The 22,351-nt window shown below is 39.9% G+C and overlaps 1 protein-coding gene across 5 annotated transcripts in view; it reads right to left on the bottom strand.

Annotated features, from left to right (window-relative positions):
• Nucleotides 1–22,351, bottom strand: part of RBMS1 (RNA binding motif single stranded interacting protein 1) — a 146,918-nt gene that overhangs the window by 54,504 nt on the left and 70,063 nt on the right. For all 5 annotated transcript variants that reach the window (XM_084524114.1, XM_084524115.1, XM_084524112.1 and 2 more), the window contains exon 2: nt 10,185–10,360. In XM_084524114.1, the coding sequence (XP_084380240.1) occupies nt 10,185–10,360 (176 nt within the window). The remainder of the gene's footprint in view (nt 1–10,184; nt 10,361–22,351) is intronic.

Raw genomic sequence — 22,351 nt, 5'->3', positions numbered from 1 at the left:
GGGGTTCTGTACAGCTATGGGTCAAAAAGAAGAGGGGGGGGGGGGGGGGGAAAGAAAAAAAAAAAAAAAGAAAGAAAGAAAAAAAAAGTACCAGAGACTGCAGAGTTTATCTGGCACACAGCAATTGCATAGCTGAAAATCTCAGCCTTTCCTATCAAACAAATTCTAAGTCCAGGTTATGGAGTGCTAAGTGGTTTTAAATCCTAATACTGGCATTAGGAGCTGTGGGCTCCTGCAGGTGCTTGGTGCTTTCTAGGATTACTCTTTGTGAGCACACTGCAAACAAACAGAAATTAAGCTTGCCATTGTCTTGTGGGCATAAGTAAGCTTTTCTGTTTTACATGGGGTTTGTTAACACAAAATCAAAGAAGCAAGAAACACCAGTTCCTTGGTGATTTCACATATGAGCTATATAAACAAATAATAAATACATAAAACTAAGTACTGAACTGCAAGATTCTGCTGGTTTCCAGACTCCAAAAGGTCTTCAGCTCTTCAGTCTATCAGGAGTGTCCTCAAAATCAGAAGCAAGTAGCTTGGCTCTTTTTCTGGGGTTTAGATAATTTTTATTTCTGACATTTAGGGTTTGCAAATAAAAGATTTCAGACTGCTCCAGTATTTGTATTATTGAATTATTTATTGAGTTATTTTTATCACGATTTTGTATCTTCTGATACCATAACATTTATTTCACTACTGCAATCACTCATACATGAAAGAAAAAATCCTTATTAACGCTCCAGAATAATTGGTGCTATTTTGAGAGACTTCTGAAAGCTTGGTAGTGACTGTATGTAAAACAAAAAGCTACTCTGGGACTTGAAATACTGACAATGTGTAAGGTCTGAGTGAACAATGTTCTCCTAGGCAAAACCCTGATCCACGGCTCTGTCTTTCAAAGATAGTATGCACAATTATACAGCTGTACAGAACACAGAGAAAACAACAAAAAAAAATACATATTTGGGGCTAATTAGATCAATTATGATGGTAGAAATTACCAATTATCAATTAATGCGATGTACTTTTTAAGTTAATACCCAAATCATTAAGTGAAATAATGCACAATTTTTTATCGTAGGGGATTTTTCTTGCGGCAACAAAGCAACAGACTCCAAGATTTTCCTCTTTTGGGAAAATAAAATACTAAAGTGAGTAAGAGAAGAAATTGAAATGGAAGGTGTAGGATAGAAGTACAAATTTAAACATACTTCTTCTACCGAAATTGATTCCGTTAATGATTAACTCAACCCACACAGGTTATTTCAAGTGGAATATTTGTACTAGTAACAGTGTCAAAACAGACCCCAAATCAAAGTCTTCTTTTTTTGTGTTTTCATTGGTGCTTTTTCTTACTTTTCCATGTATCATAATATTATCTACATCCAAATTAAAATTTGACTTTTTTTCCCAGATACTGCACATCTCTCTGCAAAGATTAGGTATTTAAATGTTAATTCTTCTCCCAGCAGCCCTTTAGAAATCTGATTTTCTACAGGGTTGGTTTGAGTCTATAGTAAGGCACTGTTCAAAGTCAACTAAGGCAGCTGACATTTTTTGAATGTGAAAACATGATAGAATTTTAGAACTTGTGGGAAAACAATTGAGGACCTAGGTCTAACATTTTTGGATGGTTTTTTTCCTCTTCATTTGTTTAAGGATAAACACTATTTTTTCTCCCAATTTCCTCAGTTGCAAGTTTCAATGGAAGTAACAGATCTGAATTTACTTGTTAATCTACAATTGCTACTGCTTTCACTCTGCAGGTAGAGCACAGATGTTTATTATCTGGGTTTCATACAATCTGGGGGTGTTACTTTTTCAACCCTATATGCAGCTTGGCAGCAACGTGGGAAAAAAAGGTTGAAAGGTTACTGAATGAAATGGCTGGTCTTATAATGTGTCAACATCAGATGGCTCATTTTTTCCTTTCAAGGAGTTAACATTACATAATTCAGAGCTAAGCAGAACTAACCTTTAGCAAACAGCCAGACTTCACAAGATTTCTAAGAGTTATGTGAAACTGCATTAGATATGAGACATCAGATACAAGAATCTGTTTGCAAATACAGACCCTGCTTTCGACTCCAAATGGTATTCGGGGGAAAAAGAAAGTTTAATGTCAGTATGCTGGGGTAAAAATCAACCTAGGCTCTAAGCCGACTCAGTTCTTAAGTGGTTTCTGAGCGAGAATCCTGCCTAAACTGTCTTTAAGAGGGACAGCATTTGGCATCCGCATTGTGGCTCTCACTATAGAACATATTAGGGCTTGTTAACACTTCCAGTAGTCCCCTGAAATTAAACAACCCCCTTCAAAATGTTCTTGAATTACTGGTTATTCTGATGAACAACTGTGGTGCTATCACCTCCCATCTGAGATGGGCCCCTGCCACCGGGGGGGAAACTGGGACTGGGACCCTGATCAAAGGCATTCCAGCAGCTGCCACAGAGCTTTTTTTTTTTCCTGCGGCTCTGCGATAGGGAACAAGGGTTGCATCTCTGTAGAACAAATACCTGCAGACTTGCAAATGCTTACACATTTTACAGGCCCTATGCTACCAAATCAGCTTTTTGTTTCCCAGCTAGAGATCTTCCACGGTGGTAACTTTTGCAGATCTGTTTTCCTAGTGCTCCTTGTACAAGCAGCTGCGGCTGAAGCATTCCTTCCCCTCTCCTCGCCCCCACTTCCTAAAGGAAATTCCATGGGATCACCTCTTCTCCGGCCCCACGCTGCAACAAAACTCTCATCCCCTGGGGGAGATGGAGCTTGGGCAATCGCTGGGTCCCAGCATCTGCAGCTGAAGCCCAAAAGGCTCGGTGCACTTGGAGGCAGTTCTTGGTTTTAAGAGGCTGTGCAGAGGAGAGTGGCTGATTGCTGCTAGGCTATTGCCACTAAATGAAATGCTCTGTTAGAAAAACTTTACTTCTTGCTTAAATTTGAAGTCTGATTGCAAAATGGAAAGAGGAAATTAAAACCATCATATTTGTTTTAAATTCAAGGTATCTCAAGAGATTTTCTGCATCCAGAGGGCAGGACTCTAAGACAACATTTTTTCCCCCCCCAATTACAATTTCCCCACCCCAAAAATAACATAAATATATAATTATATTCTACAAAAAGGCATTATTGTTCAAAGAAGAATAAAACAAAACATCCTGAACTCCTCAGAGAGAATTTCGGTGTGGGTTTCATTTGATCATGACTATAAAGCTGTCTGAATTTTATTTCTAATTAAAGTGGAAATATTAATGGGAAGATGGAGATCCTTTGCATCTTGCCATGTCAGTCACTTTGTAATATGACTGCTGAAAGCAGTTGCTGAAAAATAAAGGAAATTACTGTTCAAACCAAACATTACCTCTGCAGGCCATTCCCAATTCCCATGGCACAGCATGCAGATGCCTCACCATGGACTGCGGAAGCCAAGCCCTAACAATACCAGGTCCTGCAGTCTCCATATCAGGAGCAACTGGCTAAAGGACACACAAAACCAAATGCTATTTCATCTCTGATGTAGGAACAGGATACTTTCTTTTGACACCAACCTATTAAAAGCTCATCGATGAGGCATCCGTACCTACGTGGCAGGCTGCAGCATCACAAGGGGCAGCAGAGCCAGTTCAACACGCTGTGCTGGCACCCAGCTGCTCTTCTGCCAGCCTGCCCTACTGAGGAGCTGGGCGCACCCAAAGGGCCCGGCTCTGAAGCAGGGGCTACAGGAGGGATTTTGGTGCTGTTCTGCATCCCGCAAACATTTAAAAATAAATAAATAAAAAGCCTGCCTGCGTGGGCAGCGCAGCACTAGTGTAATCAACACACCTTCACCATCTTTCCTGATATGCTTGCTGCTTGAGCAAAACTGGATGAAAAAAAAGTACAATTAAAGGAATTCTGCTGCAGGTTGCACATACTGAGCAAAACCCAAACCATGCCACAGTCCTTGAAGAAGGAACAAAGAAAATGATGCTTTTACCGCACAGCATGGAGCTGAACATTAAAATCACATGCCGTTGAGTAGCTAAAGGATTCACCCTCCTAGAACTAAATGCTATTCTGTAAAATGGGCATTATTTATTCAGTGATATTTGCAGTAATACCATTTAAAAAATCAACACACACATAAGCCTCTAAAGGGTTAAACTCATCCATAAAGAACTTCTTTCCACTGAAAAAAAAGTAAGAATAATAGATAGGCTTCTCTTCCAATATAATCAGTACTAACATTGATCCCAAAGGGAATAGTTTCAGGGACAGATGTATCACACAATTACATGACATGAAATGATATTCCACATAATTATGAACACAATATTTCACTGCACCTGACAGACAAATCATGAAAGAAAAATGCAAGAAAAGAGGAGAGAAAGGAACTAAGATAAAATACTTTAAAGAAAAAAAATGGAGAACTTGGGTTTGAAATGTTCAATTCAGCCTCCCCTGACCTGCACCATGTATCTGAAGGGGTCATGCTTGTGCTACAGACATCTCAGACTGTGAACTGTGCAGCAGCGACCTGTCCAGACCACTCTCCCAAAGGAGTTAAATGCAAAAGATAGTTGAACTATTTCCTAAAGCACAGCCATATCTGATTTCTAATGAGATATGCTAAGTAAAATTAGCAGATTTCTTGCTCTGAACTGACTGCAGCGATGACAGCTCCCTGCTACAGTAGATGCTTGAGCTCCAGTTCACAACTTCTCAGCACCGAGCATATTTGAATGAGATGGGAAATGGCAGCACAGGAGAGGTCACAGTTACATGAGAAGCAAAGAATGTGGAAATGTTAACATGCTAATGGCTGTCACACAACTTAATAAAAAAAAAAAATAGCATTTTATTAAGAACAGGGAACTGAAACAACATTTGGGTGCTCCTGTCCCGAAACAGGGAAACATTACAGTATGCAACTATTAAAAAAAATAAGTTCCCATGCTGTGAAAACATAGCACACCTGACTATAATGTTTCAAATGGCCGTTAGCTTGCCATTTGTTTTACTTATGCCTGGGTTCATTATGCTGAATATTTAGGAAAGAGTCCTTAAAATAGTCTCTCAGCAAGGTATATGATTTCCCAGTGCACACAAAGCAAAGGCAACCACTACAAGGTTCTTATTTTATGTTCTGACTGTCCTGGCACAGAACAATGGTCTGTCGTGGTAATTATATCACTAACTTTGTTACCTTAAAACAGCTGCTTTCCTAACTGTAATCCCATTAAATATCCACTTCATAACCACCCAGGAATAATTTAAGGGGGAAGGACTAAGTGAAACTGTCCAGAGCAAAAAACAGATTTCAAAAATAGTATATAGACAAAAAACAGCTCAATAAAAGCAACATAGCACAAGCAAACAGCCTGGAAGGGAGCAGCCCAAAGGGTGGGCTGGCTCAATGATTTACATGGAACTGAACAGGCAAGACCTGGGCTCAGCCTCAGAGATTGAAATCTCACCCTGGGACTGGGGATTGTCAGACAGAGGAAGGCTCTGCTGCATTATTCTGATTTAATCATGTAAATGGTACAAAGGGAGCTCTCTGAAGAAACGCAACACTATAGAGATGCCATGCTGCAAGCCAGTAAGTAAATCATAAGCAAGAAAGTGGTAAGCTCAGGGCTTTGGAACCATGCGGCTTGGGCAAAAAGGTCATACGTAGTGAAGCACAGCACTTAGTGGAAGCCTGGAAAGCACCTAGAAAACGTGTCAAAGCATGTTAGACTCCTGTCTGAATGTCCCAAGACCCAAACTCTTAAGTCTCTATTCATATAAGCAGTCTCAATGATTTGACTGAAATAAATTAGATGAATTTTATCTTACATTTTTTGAGATGCAAATATGAAATGAACTACAAGAAATGACCGTCTCACAGCCAGTGAATAGGAATGTACAAGCAAAGCCTAAACAATGTGTTCATAATCAAAAAACTAAGACAAAAACAGCTGAAGGAGGCGCATCAAGCAAGTACTGAGAGCTGCCCCGGGGCAAGGGAGTACTATCAGGCATGGCAGAGGCCACCACTGCTCCAGCAACCCTGTAAAACCAGCACAGCATGACAGGGGCTCACTCAGTACAACAGACCTCATGGTTTGGGAAAAGAAACTGCGCCGCAAAGTCAGCCGGAGGGAGGGAAGCAGAGCAAGCGGCTGCTGAAACCACTCCACATCCCATGGCCACTGCTGAGGTCAGGCAGCTTCCTGCAGGCTTCCCCTGCAGGCTGTTTACTCCGATTCCTCCTTTCCTCTGCTTTTGTCCTTCTATTTAGCTGATTTCTCCTGCCTAGCCTCCCACAGAAAAGATATATCTATTGCACCTCTTGCTTTGCCTGCCCTCACATACCTAATGGTGAGCTCCTGTCATAGACAGGAGTGACTCAGGCAGCATCCCCTCACAACCAGGCCTATTGTGACATTCTGTGACATTCCTGCAGTGAACACAACACCTATCTTATTGCCCCTGGCATGACTGATATGAAGAAATTTGTTTTCCCAATGTCTAACAGGAGTATCAGGCTTGAGTTTGAATGCACTATTCAGAGACCTGGTGGCTCCATTTCCCGCACAAAAGCCGGTAATGCTGCCTGGAAACGGCTCTGCTCCCAGGTAAGCCTTCACAACAACATTATAATGTGGTCTTTTAATCTTGGAAAAAAGGAGAAAGCTTCACCTGACAAAGCGTTAAAAAAGAACCGCACAGATGAAGGTGGAGAGTAGATTTGCAGAGCCATATACTGACAAAATCGCGCTCTCGCCACAAGAGCCCTTTTCCACCGAAATGGTGAAGAGTTGTTAGGTGTGCTGGCAAATACTGCACAGCTGTGATACAACAGGAAAGCGAGCCCCACACTTCTATGATTTGATAAGAAGTTTCTCTACTGATTTACCAAAAATAATTACTCAAAATATAAACATGGCCAAAATTAGCACTGCTAGCTGTAGTGAGCAGTAACTAAAGCGAACGTACTGACTAAAAGAAAGCAAAGGACTGTGTGGCCAGACCCACGTACACGAGAACTCTGCAGAATTTTCTACTTCGCATTCTGAGTTGATTATATTGAAAATAGGATTTCTCTGCAATAACCATCACTGAAAATAACTTCTCAGTACAGCGTATGATACAGATCCATGACGATCAGAGGGAAAATCTGTGCAGATGGGATCTTTCTGGCATTTGTGGTGACAATGACGTTTTTCAACCATTATTTCCTCAGCCCACAGGTGTTTTTCCATCTTGTTTGACAACAACCAAAGACAGAAAGCAAAGCCAGTGATCCTTTTCCATACATCCACTGACAACGGCTGACTGCTAGGCAGCCAGCCCACCTCTGCTGCGCACAGAGCAGCCTTCCTAGCCCTTCTGTAACTAGTTCAGCACCAAGGGGGGCACTCTCATAGGACAAGATCCAGCCTATGGGGAAAAGGAGCTAAAATTACTCCCAGTAAAATCTAAGGCATTTTGAAAAAGCTCAAGAAAACACTTCAGAGATCTGGAGTAAACAGCAGTTTCTTCATTGACCTCTGTGTCCAAGATTCTATTCTTCTTTTATTTTGTATTACATTAGCTTAAAAATCAACTGTGAACAACTAGTTTTGCTTTCTTACTGTTATCTGATAGTTCAATATTCTACACTTTTTCTGAAAATATTGCAAAGAAATGTTCAAATCTAAACCAAAAATGTTATTTTAAGCTAAAACAAACAAAAAATTAAATTAATGAACTCCACAAATACATTTATTAATTTTTAAACCCTCAACCTTTTATTTTTTTCCCTATGAATAAATTGGTGGTATTAATTCAATAATAATAATAATTTGAAAAGGCATGTATATAATTTGTCAATAATATAATCTATTCCAAACACCACAGAATATATGTGCATCTCTTTTCAATGATATGCATGTAAAAGATCATTTACTTCAAGAAGTTTTTAAAACATTTTAAGCATCTCAAGCAGAAATGTTGTTCAGTGAGGTATCAGACTGTTACCAGGTTTGCTTTCAACAATATCTTGTCCTCTATGTCCTAGAAGTTTAGGCAGATTTTTAGGAATGGGAAAAAAAAATGCATATGAAACTTTCCATAGTCTAAAAAAGTGAATTACTGAGCTTCTGTGAACAATGAGAGAGTGCAGTCATCTCTGTCTTACTGAAACATCAACAGAGTTGCTAAGGGGCTATGTTGGCAGTGAAGTCTAAGGCTCTTAATAGATTACCCAGATTTTTGAAAGATGTTCCAAGCCTAAAAATTCTGGATATCTCACTTGGTTCCTCAGCAGAAACGGAGAATTTGAGACAGGACTTCCTTTCCACCCAAGCAAGACGTTAAAGAGAAAAATACTTCACAGGAGGAAAAGCAACCACCTTCCAGGTGCTTAAATTCACTTCAGAATTCATTTAATAACTGCATGGCTGTAGTTTTTGCCAGCTGCTAACTTGCAAAATGAATGCCAATCCAAGTAGAATTACATATTGAACAGAAAAAAATTAAATTAAATTAAAAATAAATGAGCATCTTCGGCTATCCAAGAGGAAAAGGACTAATTACAGAAAAGTACCGAACGTGTCTCTTCTAGGATGCTGATGCATATTGATGACATCTAAGACTGCACACAATGTCTTCAGAAAGAGGATCAGGAGCTATGGTAACCACTACCCAAATACCGGGTGGCTCCAGTGCAAAATAACCACACAACTCCACCCTAATGTCAGTGTGTGGGCCAAGGTTGCTTCATCATCTCAAGAGATAAAAATGGCGAAGTAAAATCTAATTCTGTAAAATAAGGATTTGTAACATGAACTAAAATTCAAGTATTAAGAGGTCATCGCCACGGTCAACGTGGGAAGCTGTAAAAACATTCAATTTATCAATGGATCCTTAAGAAAGACTGATAATATGTTCCCTTTTCCATAAAATATATTGACTTCATTTACTGTTGGCAAAATGACCAAATATAAATATTATTTTTTTAATTTCAAGATAATGTAGCAAGTTGCTTTTATTATAATAGTAAGATGACTGATACGACTATTATCCTGAAAGTCCAAGTTTTGTTTGGAAAAGAAACAAGATTTAATTTTTCTCTATAAATTATGCATCTGATTCTTTTTTTCAGCATTCAAAAACAAACATAAGCTGGGATACAAGACTTTTTTTTTTTTTTTTTTTTTGACAGTTTCCCTGGCCGTTTTGCTAACTTACATTGTGATCTTGGACACATTTTTTACATATCCCTATTCCCATATCTGCTAAACAGAAGATAACACTATCTTGAGAATCTTGGACAGTGGTGTTATATGTAAAACCTAATGATGCTCCATTTGTTCAGAAGAGATCAGGATGTTTTTTTAAAGGTGGTATTGCACAAACAATGTCTTCAAAATGATCCACCATGTGCACTATACATTTCAGAATTACTAAGTACTTTAGCGAGTGAGTAAAACATTTAAGAAAGATGATTTTAAACTGTATATACACAACCTAATTGCACGATCTCTAGACATCTGACACATATTTGAAAGTAACTAAAAGGCACGTGCTGCTGTAAAAATGAAAAAACAAACCCAAGAATTCACACAAGCAGAAATCTCGTGTTAACAACATTGCCTGAAAACCTTCTGCTAAGCCAAGTCTACCTGGAACTCCCGGCAGCACTGAGTATCCTCATGCAGATCCACTTCTTTAAATCATAATATAATTGTACAGTAATGTACAGCCAACATAAATTAGTCTGAAACTAGGATAAGATTTCAAATGCACATTATAATTTACAGCAATACAAAACAATTGCTCGAGGAGTTCATATCAGCAGATTATGTTAGCACTAAACAGAGGAGAACCTCTATTGCAGGTTCTTAATAGCAAGTTTCACATTCAGGTGTTAATTTTCATTTACCTGTCATATCAACAGCATCAGGCAGCAGAACAGGTGACCATTGCTTTTGCGTGAGCAATACATTGGTCTGTCCACCACTATATTTAAATTTTCTGTGTTTCTCCAAAGTGCCAAACATACTCTGTTCCTACTGATTTCCATGCAAGCTGAAACTTGCCATCATACTACAGAATGACAATTTTATTTACAAATCTGTTTTTTCTTCCCTCATAGCCCAAACATTCATTTTGCATATCTACTACTAGCTTTTAAGGTATGATTTTTTAATTTGTATTTAAGTATAGTACTTACGGTTGGCATAATTTTACCAGGTCCTGATCAGTGGTGTTTGGAGGCAGTGCTCTGATGTAAAGGTTTGTTTTACTTAATTGATCCCATCCTGAGTTGCTGCTGCTACTACTGTTGTTATTACTGCTGGTGGTGCTGGGACTAGGAGGAGCCATTGGGTGGGCTGGTACAATGGACTGCTGCAAAGGAAAAAGTGTGTTAGAGCGAACTTCAGACAGCAATCACAGCATGCACATTATCTCAGTCTACAGCAGCCTATTGAGCATTTGGAGCACTGTGTTAAATCTGTACATAGTTATGTATTTTAAACACTCCCACTTCCACATTGTGTTTGGGACAGGACTCACAGGTGCATCTGAATGCCCAACTATCACCTGAAGCACGCTCAGTGCATGTCACAGATTCAAGTAACATATAACCTCTGCCGAGTACTACTCATATTTTATCACTCTTCATTGTGGCATCTGATACGAAGATGAAGTAAACGATATTGTTCTAACAGGTACAAACTAAGTTTATTTCATTATGACTGTTCCATATCATAAAGGAATATTGTAGCAGACATGAAGATAACATTTCTTTAATCTATCAAGAAATATAAAAATAATTAGTAACTTCTTTTGTCTCTCTGCTGGCTTTTACTACTTCACACAATGCATATATATATAGAGAGAGATATAGGTATATAGATATATATATATATAGGGGGAGAGAGAGAGAGAGAGAGAGAGAGAGAGAGAGAGGGAGCACAGACTGCTTAAGGACTAGACTTTCAATTACTGCCACTTATCTCAGTATTTGTGAATATTATTTCAAGAATCTCAAGAAAAAGATTCTATATCATTCCAAATAATCAAAGTTCCAAAAGGAGGTAAGCACTCAAACACTTTATATAGTCCTCAGGATATCTGATGCAGTTGTTCTTAAAATCAGGCCATAACGAAACTTTAAAATGACACAGAGAAAACCTGCAGAAAAGCAACTCAACCACTTACTTTAACAACAATATAGCATGGCATGGTACAGAAAGTAAAAAAAACAGGTCTGTGGTATGGTACGAGAAAAATACTTGATTATAGTAGCTAAAGTTTGCCAGGAAAGGTCTCGTGGACAATAAGGTTTTTCACTGACAAAAAAAAATCATTGCATTCATTCACTTTCCTGCAAAAGTCTGACCCCCCCTACACCTCAGGAAGCTCATAGCAAAGAACCACCTTACAAGCTGCAGAGGAAATGCACTGAAGGAGCAAGGAAAAAAAAAAAAAGGTAAGAAAAAAAGATTGGAATATAAATTGAAACATGAGTGTAGACTCACTTGTTCCCGCCCCTGTGCCACCCTCTTCTTTGGACTAGTACAAACACTTGTGTAGCCACAGCTGGAACCAAAAAATTATCTTCCCTGATCTGGTTCACCACATGTGGTTTTATGCTACGCAAAAGCTTTGGCTGTCACAAGGCAGGGAACAGGAACGTGTAGGCAGAGAGGAGGGGATTACAGTTTGCGTCTGCTCGAAACGTTCATGAAACTACAACCTTCATGCACAAGAAAAGTGAAACCATTTTGGAGAAAACCTTGGGAAATTAGAATGAAATTGGGAGTGGAAAAAAAGTACAGAGGCACTCATTCTATCAGATACTTCATGATAATTACGTGTTCCTTTTCCGTGTTTCCCTGGGAAGGTTTTGAAATCTTCCAATTCAGTATATTGCAAAGTTTATTATGCAGCAATACCAGCGTGAAACAGGCTCACTGGAGAATCAACACTGATATGAAGAAACAAAGTTGTTGCCCAATTGAATTGAACTGAAAATTACCAAAAAGAATGAAATATCTTCATGATAATTTTAAATCTCAGAACTGAATATCAGTATTTCATTGCCATAGGGCTTTGGGGTTGTTTGTTTGGTTGTTTTTTTTTTTTTTTAAAGTAAAGATTTTTGGGAACAATAAAAAATAAAAAATGAAAAAATTTATACTCCAAGTTGAAAAGCTGATCCAGAGTTTCTTCCAGGCATGATTTAAAATGGGAAAAAGATTAAACCCTCCCTCCAAATTTGTAATGGAAACATTGACAGATTTTAACTATAGCAGCACAAGTTGGGCTGTCAGACTGCTCTGCTTCCAGTAATGCCAGGCAATTATTTTTAGGGTTACGAGCAATGTGGAATGAGAGAGCGACTAGTTTCAAAACATTTTCATAACAAACTGAGCAAATGCAGCCTGACACAGTGCTACTCTTCCCTTCAAGAAGTCTTCAGCAGAGTTCTCACAAGACATGAAGTGACCCAATGTGCAAGGTTTCAAAGAGAACAATTCCCTCGTATGTACACATATACAGCTTTGATAAAAGCGAACATGTATGTATCAGTCATAACCTTAACCAGAAATTACTACTAGAAACAAGGAGCCTCTACTCTGTTTTGCAGCATCTTTAGTTTGTCATTGCTGTAACATACTGCAATGGTTTGCCCTTAAAGTCTTTGGTTTTCTATGGTACGAAGAAGCAGTTTTGTAAAGTCCTGCCTTGATTTGCAAAAGCAAGAGAGGAAAGTGAATGGGTGAATGAGCACAGAGAGCAGGAATACCAAATCTCTCTTCCCGTAAAACATAAACACTACTTTCTGAGAAATTTAAACTTTTAGTTAAACATGAAGATGTTCTAGTGCTAGCGGTTACATCCAAATATGATGGGAATGCAAATGTGATTATGGTTGTCTTCCTAAGTTTACAGACAGAAGGTTTTTGACTGCTTCCACAGAAACCCATACCTTTACCAGCCTGAAAAGGCTTTGCAAAACACAGATGTCTGGCATGCTGCAGCTTGCAAAACCCTGCAGCCCAGTGACACACAGACAGCTGCTAAAGGGCCAGTGACATCTTAAAGCCATGCACCTTATACATACATATTTTATTTTTTTAGATTAAAGCCTCATTTGAACCACTCTTTCTGCTCGGATCCTGATCAGCTACTGATAAACCTGAAAGATGGAGGTGCCCCTTTGGTCCAGGGCAGCTTTTCTTTCCTTGTCCAGCCGCAGCTGCTGCACAAGGCTCGGCCCTGGTGGAGGCCGGCTGCTGGAGCCGCGCTGGCAGAGCCTCCCACGCCCGTAGCGTGCGCCAAGAGAGGAGTTTTTCTGCTGGCCTGGTTGCATCACCTCCCCAAACGACATAAGCTAAGCTGATAAAAGTTCTCCTCCGCCGGCACAGCTGCATCCACGCCTGGGTTTTTGCCAACGTATCGATGTCAGCGAGGATGCATGACTATTTTCCACACCCCTGGCTAATACAGCGCTTGCTGGCAAGACGTTTTGCTGCAGAGACCTGGCCAAAGCTTGGGGTTGTTTGTTTGGAAACAGCTTTCATGAACATTAACTGAAAGCTTTTCCAAACTGATTTCAGGCTTTGTAAAAAGTTTGTTGTACAAACTGTAGTCTCTGTTGCAAATTTGTATCAAAAGCTGTTCTTAAGATTTTATCATACCGACTTCACAACGGTTTGCAATAACGTAATAGAAGCAAAGCCACATTCATTAATTTTTCTTTTTAATCACTACATCGTAAATCAAGACACTAAACATGAACAGAGGAGGAACAAGCTTAATGGAGCAGACCATTTTCTTGTGACAACATTCCTGCTCAAAAGGATCAGCTGCCATGCTGGTTTACCATTTCTTCCTCAGAGTTCATTCCCAAAGACAATTGTTGATCATTCTTCCTCCACAGCAGTTTCCTTCTACCACTTTCAACAAACATTTGAGCAAAAAAGGCCAGAGAATTGTACCACATGCCGTGTGAGCTCCCCACCTGATACCAGAGCCAGCTGCACAGAGCTGCCACCAGCTGACCCTCGGCTCCAGGACACCATCCCCCTCCCCCCGGCCCACCTCAGGGGCAGAAAACCACAGGTAGAGGTTAGGAACTGGAAACACTCAGTGGCAGAAGAGCCCCTGAGGAGTGCCTCACGCTAAGGAAAGCCGCCTGCCTATGTCTTCGCCTGCATATAGAGGCAAAATGGGAACGATCACAAGTATGGAAAAACAGCTGGAGAATATACTCTTCTTTATATGAACCATTCTCGTCTGTCTTATAAACTGGGCTGTGCTTGAGGATTGGAAACGAGTCAGAGCAGGATTTTGTCTGCCAAGGAGAAGAATCTTTTCATTGTCAACAGGAAAATCTCTCACAAAAAACCACCCAACCCAAACAAAAAGGAACAACCCGGAGAAATTCCTTTGACCTAGGAGCTGAGCGATACTGAATCCTTGTGACTTTCAGACTACAAAAGCCCAAGGAAACTCCAGCAAGCTGAAGACACAGACCCAGATAACCATTGTCCCAAACCAGAGCACGATTATTATGGTAGCAATCCATTCACGTCTCTAACTTAGTGTTATAAAAGCATCTCCGTGAAGTTATACAACATGCTAGCATTTAATTATGAGCTCCTCTGCGCAGCTAAAATTCCTGATGGGAAAAATACCATGACTTCTACCAGTAGAGTAAGTTCTCACACATCTACTCTAACTCAAACCATAAATTAGAGCACACATTAACCATCCAATTTAGCCTGAACTGCTGCTTGGATCATCCCATAGTTTCAAAACCCTACGATGTAAGCTAGGGCTCAGGAAAATAGAAGATGCCACATCTGGTGAAGCAAAACAGTGTCACACTTCAGTAGCTTAGGAAACATGTTGTCTGGAATAAAATCATATCCTGAACTGAAGGAAGACATCCAAACGTTCAACAAAAATGACTGTTCCGTGATGAAGATGGTTGCTTTATTAACTTCCTTTAGGCCGTTCAGTGTACGCTGCAAACTGACAGCTCTATGGGGATGCCATTTTGAGTGTCCTGCATTGTTTTGTTTCATGTTTTCCATGTCTAAAATGTTATGGCAAGCAAAACTGATTTTCTGGAGGCCTCTCCAAGTCCAATTCTCAATGGACGTGATTCAACCAGCAGGAATAGGAAGATCTGCTGCTGCACTCCCATCTCCTCCCTTAGGGTAGGTTCTCTGACTGTTGTTCTTTGCTCTGTCAGCACTTGTCACAAAGATGCAGCAAGTCAGCTGCTTTCTAAGCATTTTCAAGATTGTACTAATATAAAACGTAGAGAGACTCACCGAAGCCTTGTCCTCCAGACTCTCATTGAGAACTTTCTTGGGAGAAAAAGCCCTGGGACCTCCCCCCTCCTCCTTTAAACCACTGACCTTAAGTTTGCTATGAATGGGGGAAGAACACGGTCTTGGTGACGCTGTGGGAATCAACAGGGTGATTCCAGCAAGGGCTGGTTTACTGCACAAAGCTGAGACCATGGATATCGTGTCTCATGATCACAGAGCTGTTTGCACAGCCAGGATCCAAGCCTACTCCATCTTCCTTTATACAGTGGAGATGGCTGCTGGTGCTCCAGCTACACAGTAAAGAAACAAGCATGTGTTGGAAGAGGCAGGACCCCGTGGGCGGAGGCTGGCAGCAAGCAGAGACTCTCCCTGTTATGACACATCATAGACAACCCAGGAACACCTGGAGACCCAGCCCTGGGTCTCTTAAAAAAAAAAAAAAAAAAAAAAAAAAAAAAAAAAAACTTCCCTATTTTGGCATGGAAGAATTATGACAAAAGTACTACAGCTGGCACTATGATAAAGATGAATTGCAACAAAAAGGCTGAGATTCAAGTACTCAAAAGTCACACAGAACTGGAAACCCCCTCCCTCACATGTAACTCCTTAGCACATAAGTTTTAAGAAGAGCTTTACCAGATAAAGAGAGGGTTATGCCCTGTTCCTCGCCTGCCTTTATGTTAAAGCCAAGTCCTCTGAAAATTATTTTTCTGAAATACAGACAAAAAATTTTCCACACTGAAAGAAAACATAAGGAAACAAAAAAACATATGTGGATAACATGTCCATGAAAGTAAAATCAGTTATTTTCACTTTGACTTTTTTTAATTAATATTGTCAGTCTTCTCTAGTCCATTACGTTCTAAGTCATTTAAATTATCTTGCCATTAAGAACCAGAAAAGCTTCTGGTAAAATTCAGGAAAGCAGCCAATACACTTTTTTTTTCTGAGAAATTTAAGAGGCCTTTCCTTAAAATACAGAAATGCAAGAGTGAATAGATGCTTTTCTTAGCCTCCCTGTAAAAAGATGTTTATAGAGCGTGGTTCTATTAGCACTGAAATGAGACAGTTTAACATAAACTCTCAGTCACAGCTCAGAGGCTCCTAACAATTTCAATCCTAGAACGTCCTGCTTATAACTCAAGTCCTCTCTCCTATGACAGCTCTTTTGCTTAGGATGGTTAAAAGGACAAAGCATCTTTCACAGTAACTTAGCAGGACTACATTTGTTCTCAGCAGAAAGCAATGATTACTAACTAACAGCAGAAGGTACCATTCCAGCCTGTTACAAAATGTTTCCCTGAACTTTTAGAGGAGCTGAAACTAAGGGTATTTAAACTACCCATACTAAGGTTTAGTAGAACAGCAATCTCCTGCCAGTAAGGAAACAAACACAGCTCCAAATCTAAGCATGTTCATTTTATGAAGACACTTGAAAAAGGGGAGCATAATCACAGCAACATAGAAGCGTATGACAAAACCCATACTGATGATACCCAATTTTTTTTTCTCCCTCCAAGAATGATTTTTTTCATTATTATTTTTTAATAAAAAAGGAGCTCCAATTGGGGATGGCAGGAGAGGATGACAACAGAGCAAGCAAGGGATGCAGAAGCTCCTCCTGGTTCAGGTAGCTCTTCTCATTGATAATGGAAAAGCTTCAAAGCTCCAAGGAGCTCATCTCATCTATCAAGTTCATCAAACGGGATTTTCAAGTGTTCCACTGACTGACTCCTCTCATCCAGAGACAAACAGAAGATGATGGATACAAGAAACTAGCTGCACCACAGCACAAAACCTACCACAAACGAGAAAGAAGGGAGTGCTGAACTGGCTAAGCCCCTGCTCTTTTGCAGAAGCTATTAGTACTTCTCCCTTCTGCTTGCTCATCATGAATCACAGCATCCTTGTCCCTCAGTTTTATACTGGATTCCCTGGACAATATTGGTACCATGCCCTTGCCATGACAACGTTATAGATACAACTAAAGCAAAATATTTGAGTTTTAGCTTCTGAAACTTGAACAGGCTGCAGCAAGCCAACAGTCAGCCTAGGTTAAAACAGAAGAAAGTCAAGATGCTGAAGTACCTAGAGAAAGAGAGCTTGGTACTGAGATCTACTGGACAGAAAAACATGTGCATGTTTTTGTGGTTAGCCCTTCATTGAGCAATAGACACAAAAGAACTCACTGCCAGCTTCCTTCTTGACTCTAGTAAAAACACAGACCTGCTTCCTCCAGTGCAACCAGCCAAGGCTTTTGCTCGGGATCCAGACAGAAAAGAGTACTGAATCCTGAGCCCACGTTTAAGTTTTTGTTCCAGGATAAGGATTCAAGCTGAAATTAGAAAAAAACACATCCCTTTGTAGAGAGACTTAACTCACTCACCAACGGGTTTACGCAAAGCTCTGAACTGCAGCAAGTCCAGCACACAGCACTGAATGCAACTAACAAAAATCTTGCATTGCACATCTATTGCTAGACGTTGCAAGCATGCTATAAAACCCTACAACACCACACCAAAAAACAGCCAGTCAAGATATTTCTGAGGTAGGAGAAACTCCTTGGTTGAAACTGCACTTCACTTCGGGACTCCCGTGTCGTGCAGGAGGTACGGCTGGACCAGGGATGGTCGAGAACTGGCAAGTCACATCCAGCTCACAAGCACCTCAAGGGCAGCTCAGGAGACTCAGTAAGTTTGCTATGGCTCTGGTTATGCCATAGGAGAGGCGCCGCACTGGGTCACGCACTAGCGTGAAAATCCTACATAGCAGCAAGGGCTGGATTTCCAGTGGAACCCATAAAATGCCACCAAGGCAAGCATGTAGAGGGGTTCTCACCCCACCCATTGAAGGGAGCATCTAAGAGGTTTAAGAGAAAAAGTGCAGAAGTGTAGCATCTGCCTCTGACAATTGATTATTTCAGCTCTCACAGTGATAAGAGGTTTAGAAATCCCTAAACTACATGGTCACAGCAGTCCCTTCTGACTGGATATATGATTTTGCTTAAACATTCACGTAACAGGAAACTCCTACTCACTACCACCATTTAAAAACTCTTCAGGTGTCAGCCCAAAACAGATTAGTATCAAATAAAAAGAACAAGTTTTCAGGCAATTGTTCTACTTCATGAAAGCAGTCAAATTCCCAGGACATTAAAAAAAAAAAAAAAAAAGTCAAACTGCAGCTGGCACATATAGTACTCCCATAAATAGTTTTGTTTCTCTGTCAGCCATCAAATGTCTTGCAATTTTTTTTTATTTTGTTTTTTAAAGGGGAAGAGGAGGACCCAGGGAATTTCACAGCAGTCAGCCAAACTTCAATTCCCGGAAATATTCTGGAACAAATTATTAAACAATCGGTTTACAAGAATCTGGATGATAATAGAATGGCAAAAAAGCAGACAGAAAAGATCTGTCAAAACCAAATCACATCATCAAAACAATCTAATTTTCTTCACTGTCAGGATAACCAGCTTAGTGGATAAGGTAGCAGTAGTAAATATCTACAGATCTTGACGACTGAGACCTGTGACACTGTCAGGTGATATTTTTCATCAGGAACAAACAAAAAAAATGTCTTGATCAGCAGTTTCCTTTCTAATGGACCCTGTAGCAGAAAGTGAGATATGGACTGGAGTGGAGACCACAAGCAAATACACTCATGATCTTAGCTTGCACTGTCACGGGAAGGGAAGAAGCAGAGCAAAAAAGCACACTGAGCTGCATCACTGATACCATCACTTCCTCTTCCTCCCAACCCTTAAATTCATGGCGCATCCTAACCTTGCTGTTTTTAATCTCTTCTTAATAAGTAAAATTACTCTATACAGGACTGAACATCAGAAGGCATAGTAATCCCTCAAAATAGAAAATACCTCTGACTAAGATAATACGATGCCCCTGTCATTTTTTCAATAAAGAAAAACTAAAAACAACCTGACATCTACTATGATCAAAAATCCAAAGGAAAGATGGCAATTAGTTATTCATCAAATCTGGGAATAAGTGCACTGAAACCTGAAAATAAAAAACTTGCATTATCCTTTGACTGTACTTAGAGTGTATGTAATGGGGAGAAGTAGGATACCAGAAGCGGCACCAACAGGTAGGACTTAAATGTATGGAAACTACAGGATGTGGATATATCCTGGGTATTTTCTTGCTCCCTTGCAGGAAAACAAGGCAGCAATGTATAGCAGGTAACCGTTTCTCTAAGTGAATCCTGCAAAACTAAGCCACAGATGTAAGGTGGCAACACACAAGGCAGTTGCTCCTGCTCAGAGGACAGACCCCTGCATTAGAAGGCGGCAGATCACCTGCACAGCTGTGATATCGGTCACCCTTTGTGTCATTAGCTATTCTGAACTTTTGCCTCCACTGCTAACAAATGGGGCCATGGACAATATTCAGTGTAATCCAAAACTTAGAGTTTTCAAGTATTTATATTTATGATATGTTAAGATGTATGTTTTTATGGGCGTAAGTAATTATTTGTTTCATAAACGGTAGTACTAAACATGCAACATTCTTGAAGCCATCCTTATTTTCAACAATTAAGGATCAATTAAGGATGCCATCCATCATCTCATTTTGGTGATCAGTCCAGCTACGTTCATATAACTCATGAAGTTGCTGATGGGATTCCTAGGATCACATTAAAAAAGGAGTACAATGCAGACATGGAGATACTCACCCAGAGAACTGCTTGAATACTGGTACTACTGGCAGTACAGCAGAAAGTATGTCTGACCATCCTCTACTTCTTTTAAAGACTATAGGAAAAAAGGCTTTCTTTTGAAAATTAAAAACTCTGCAGAAAAAAGTCTGTGCATTCCTGAAATACTGTTTTTACTGCTCTTCCATTATTGTATTTGTATATTATCCATTATTGTATAACCTTGTATTAAATTAATACAAGGTTACTAATAAGCTTTTAAATATTGTTTCTTATTTATAAAGCATCACAGGCTTCATGAGATATGTAGATAAACTCTGCAGTTTTTTATTTCAGACTTTTTTATTGTTTATAGTGTCTTCTTATTATTTGTTTCTGTTTTCCAAATTCTCATTTTTCCCCCCCAAACTGCAATCTCAGCATTCTGCTCATCTGGCTAGCCTAGCCACCCTCCCTCCATCAACAGCAATTACAGGACAGAAACGGCACAGCATTGAAGATGCATGTCAAAAGAAGCATCTGCTTTTTTGGCAAACTCCACACTGTTGGTGGCATTGGAATTATTGCTATACTGTTTGTCACAGGGTTAGACCACAGATGGCTCTTTTGGCTGACATGGGATCCGCTATGTCATTTTCTGTTTATTGAAGTTAAAAAATAAATTGAAGAACTTGTGCCTGACCATGTATGAGGGAGTCAGTTCTTATTCAAATCCCTTTGTCTACGATTCCTGGTTCCATATGGGCAGTATACCATACCAGCACTGTGGCATCATTGTTACTGTGCACCCCTCCATGCTATTTTAAAGAACAAAACAGATCTTTTTGGCAAGGCCACCATACTGTTATGCCAGTATTCAATAAGTAGCACTATGCAGCACAGCCCCCAGCCCATTCCTGCTTCTCCTGCTGTGTTCTCTGAAGATGTAGATGGTGCCATAGAGGCAGCTGGCTCTGGCCCTTTTTTCTACATTCCTAAATCTTAATCTTTCTCTGGCAGACAACGCCCATCTCACTGCAGCCAGCAGCTCCAGCAGAAGGAAAGGTGGCACGTCAGAAAAAGCCCTCTAGAAAAGAAGCCAGTTTTGTAACACTTCGTCATCAAGATGGAATCCAGACAACCCCAGCAACACGTTCTCTTGAGATACACAGCTTATGCTTTAAAGTATAGATCAGTTTATATATTTTATCCTTCGTATTCAGTTTGTCAATGTTTTTCCTTTTTTAATTGCCTAATGCATTGTGTCTTCAGACTTAACTACTTTAGAGATTATCAGCAAAGAATGTGCTAGTATAGAAGAACCACACAAGTGCATCACGAAGGTTAGCATAACACCAATGCCAAGAAGATCCAATTCTGTTGCTCAGCAGCTTATGTCTCTGTGCTATGTTACAGTTAAGCCTGCGTAAGTCATAATGCATCATACACCCCGTCCATGGCAACGAATGACTCCTCATCAGAAGAACACAACTGACTGCACTCCCTAGCTACTTCACTGCAAGTATTTGCACTGTCCTTTATAATGTTTGCCATAGAACTCATCTGTGCCATGCTGGAAGTTCTCTTCATCTTTATGTTACTCACTTTTGAAATTTCAGAAAGTGCCCTTGTGGTTCTTATATTCTGCAATACGATAAAAACTCAGCAGATACAACTCATTATAACCAACAGACTGGAAGAGGACATACACAATATTACTGGTAATGTAGTAGAGCAAGTCTCAGGGATAACTCCTAGGAAAACACAGGCAGAAATGGTATAATTAATTTATGTTAATATTATATGTAATTAAGAAAAGTCCTGGTGATATTAATGTATACCTAGTCAACATTTAAAAAAAAAAAAAAAAAAAGAGAATACAACGGAGAAAAAAGGACTATGAAAGATTCTCTACATTTCAAAGTTGACTGCTAGTTTTCCCCAGTACTTTTATACGGATTTAGAAGTACTCAATAAAACAATTGTTTCCTCTTTTGCTATCATGACCACCTCCACTCCCCCCCCCCCCCCAAAAAAAAAAAAAAAAAAAACACTTTTGACTGGACTTTTATTTCAGGGGAAACTTTTGATTTCCTTTCTTTTTCCTGAAAAACTGAACGTAGCTTTTGGCTGCTATGGTGCACTCTGAGGATGCAAGCAGCCACTGACATAAACATTGGAGAAGATCAAGTGTTCCACTTTAACACTGACTTCAGACCCCTTTGTATTGCCCCTAGCCATAGCATGTTATCTATTCCCCGAACGTTTGAAAGCTTCCCATCCATCCAACAAAACGGGTACAGAGATCAATAGTATCTTTCTTCCAGCCAGATCCCAGACAGATAAAGCTATAAGCTAGCCTACATCTGCAATACCATCAGGGACGACCAGG

Source organism: Aythya ferina (genome assembly GCF_964211825.1).
Source record: "Aythya ferina genome assembly, chromosome: 6".
Classification (NCBI taxonomy): Eukaryota; Metazoa; Chordata; class Aves; order Anseriformes; family Anatidae; genus Aythya; species Aythya ferina.
Note: the sequence above shows the minus strand (reverse complement) of the source record. Positions and strands in the feature narration are given on the sequence as shown.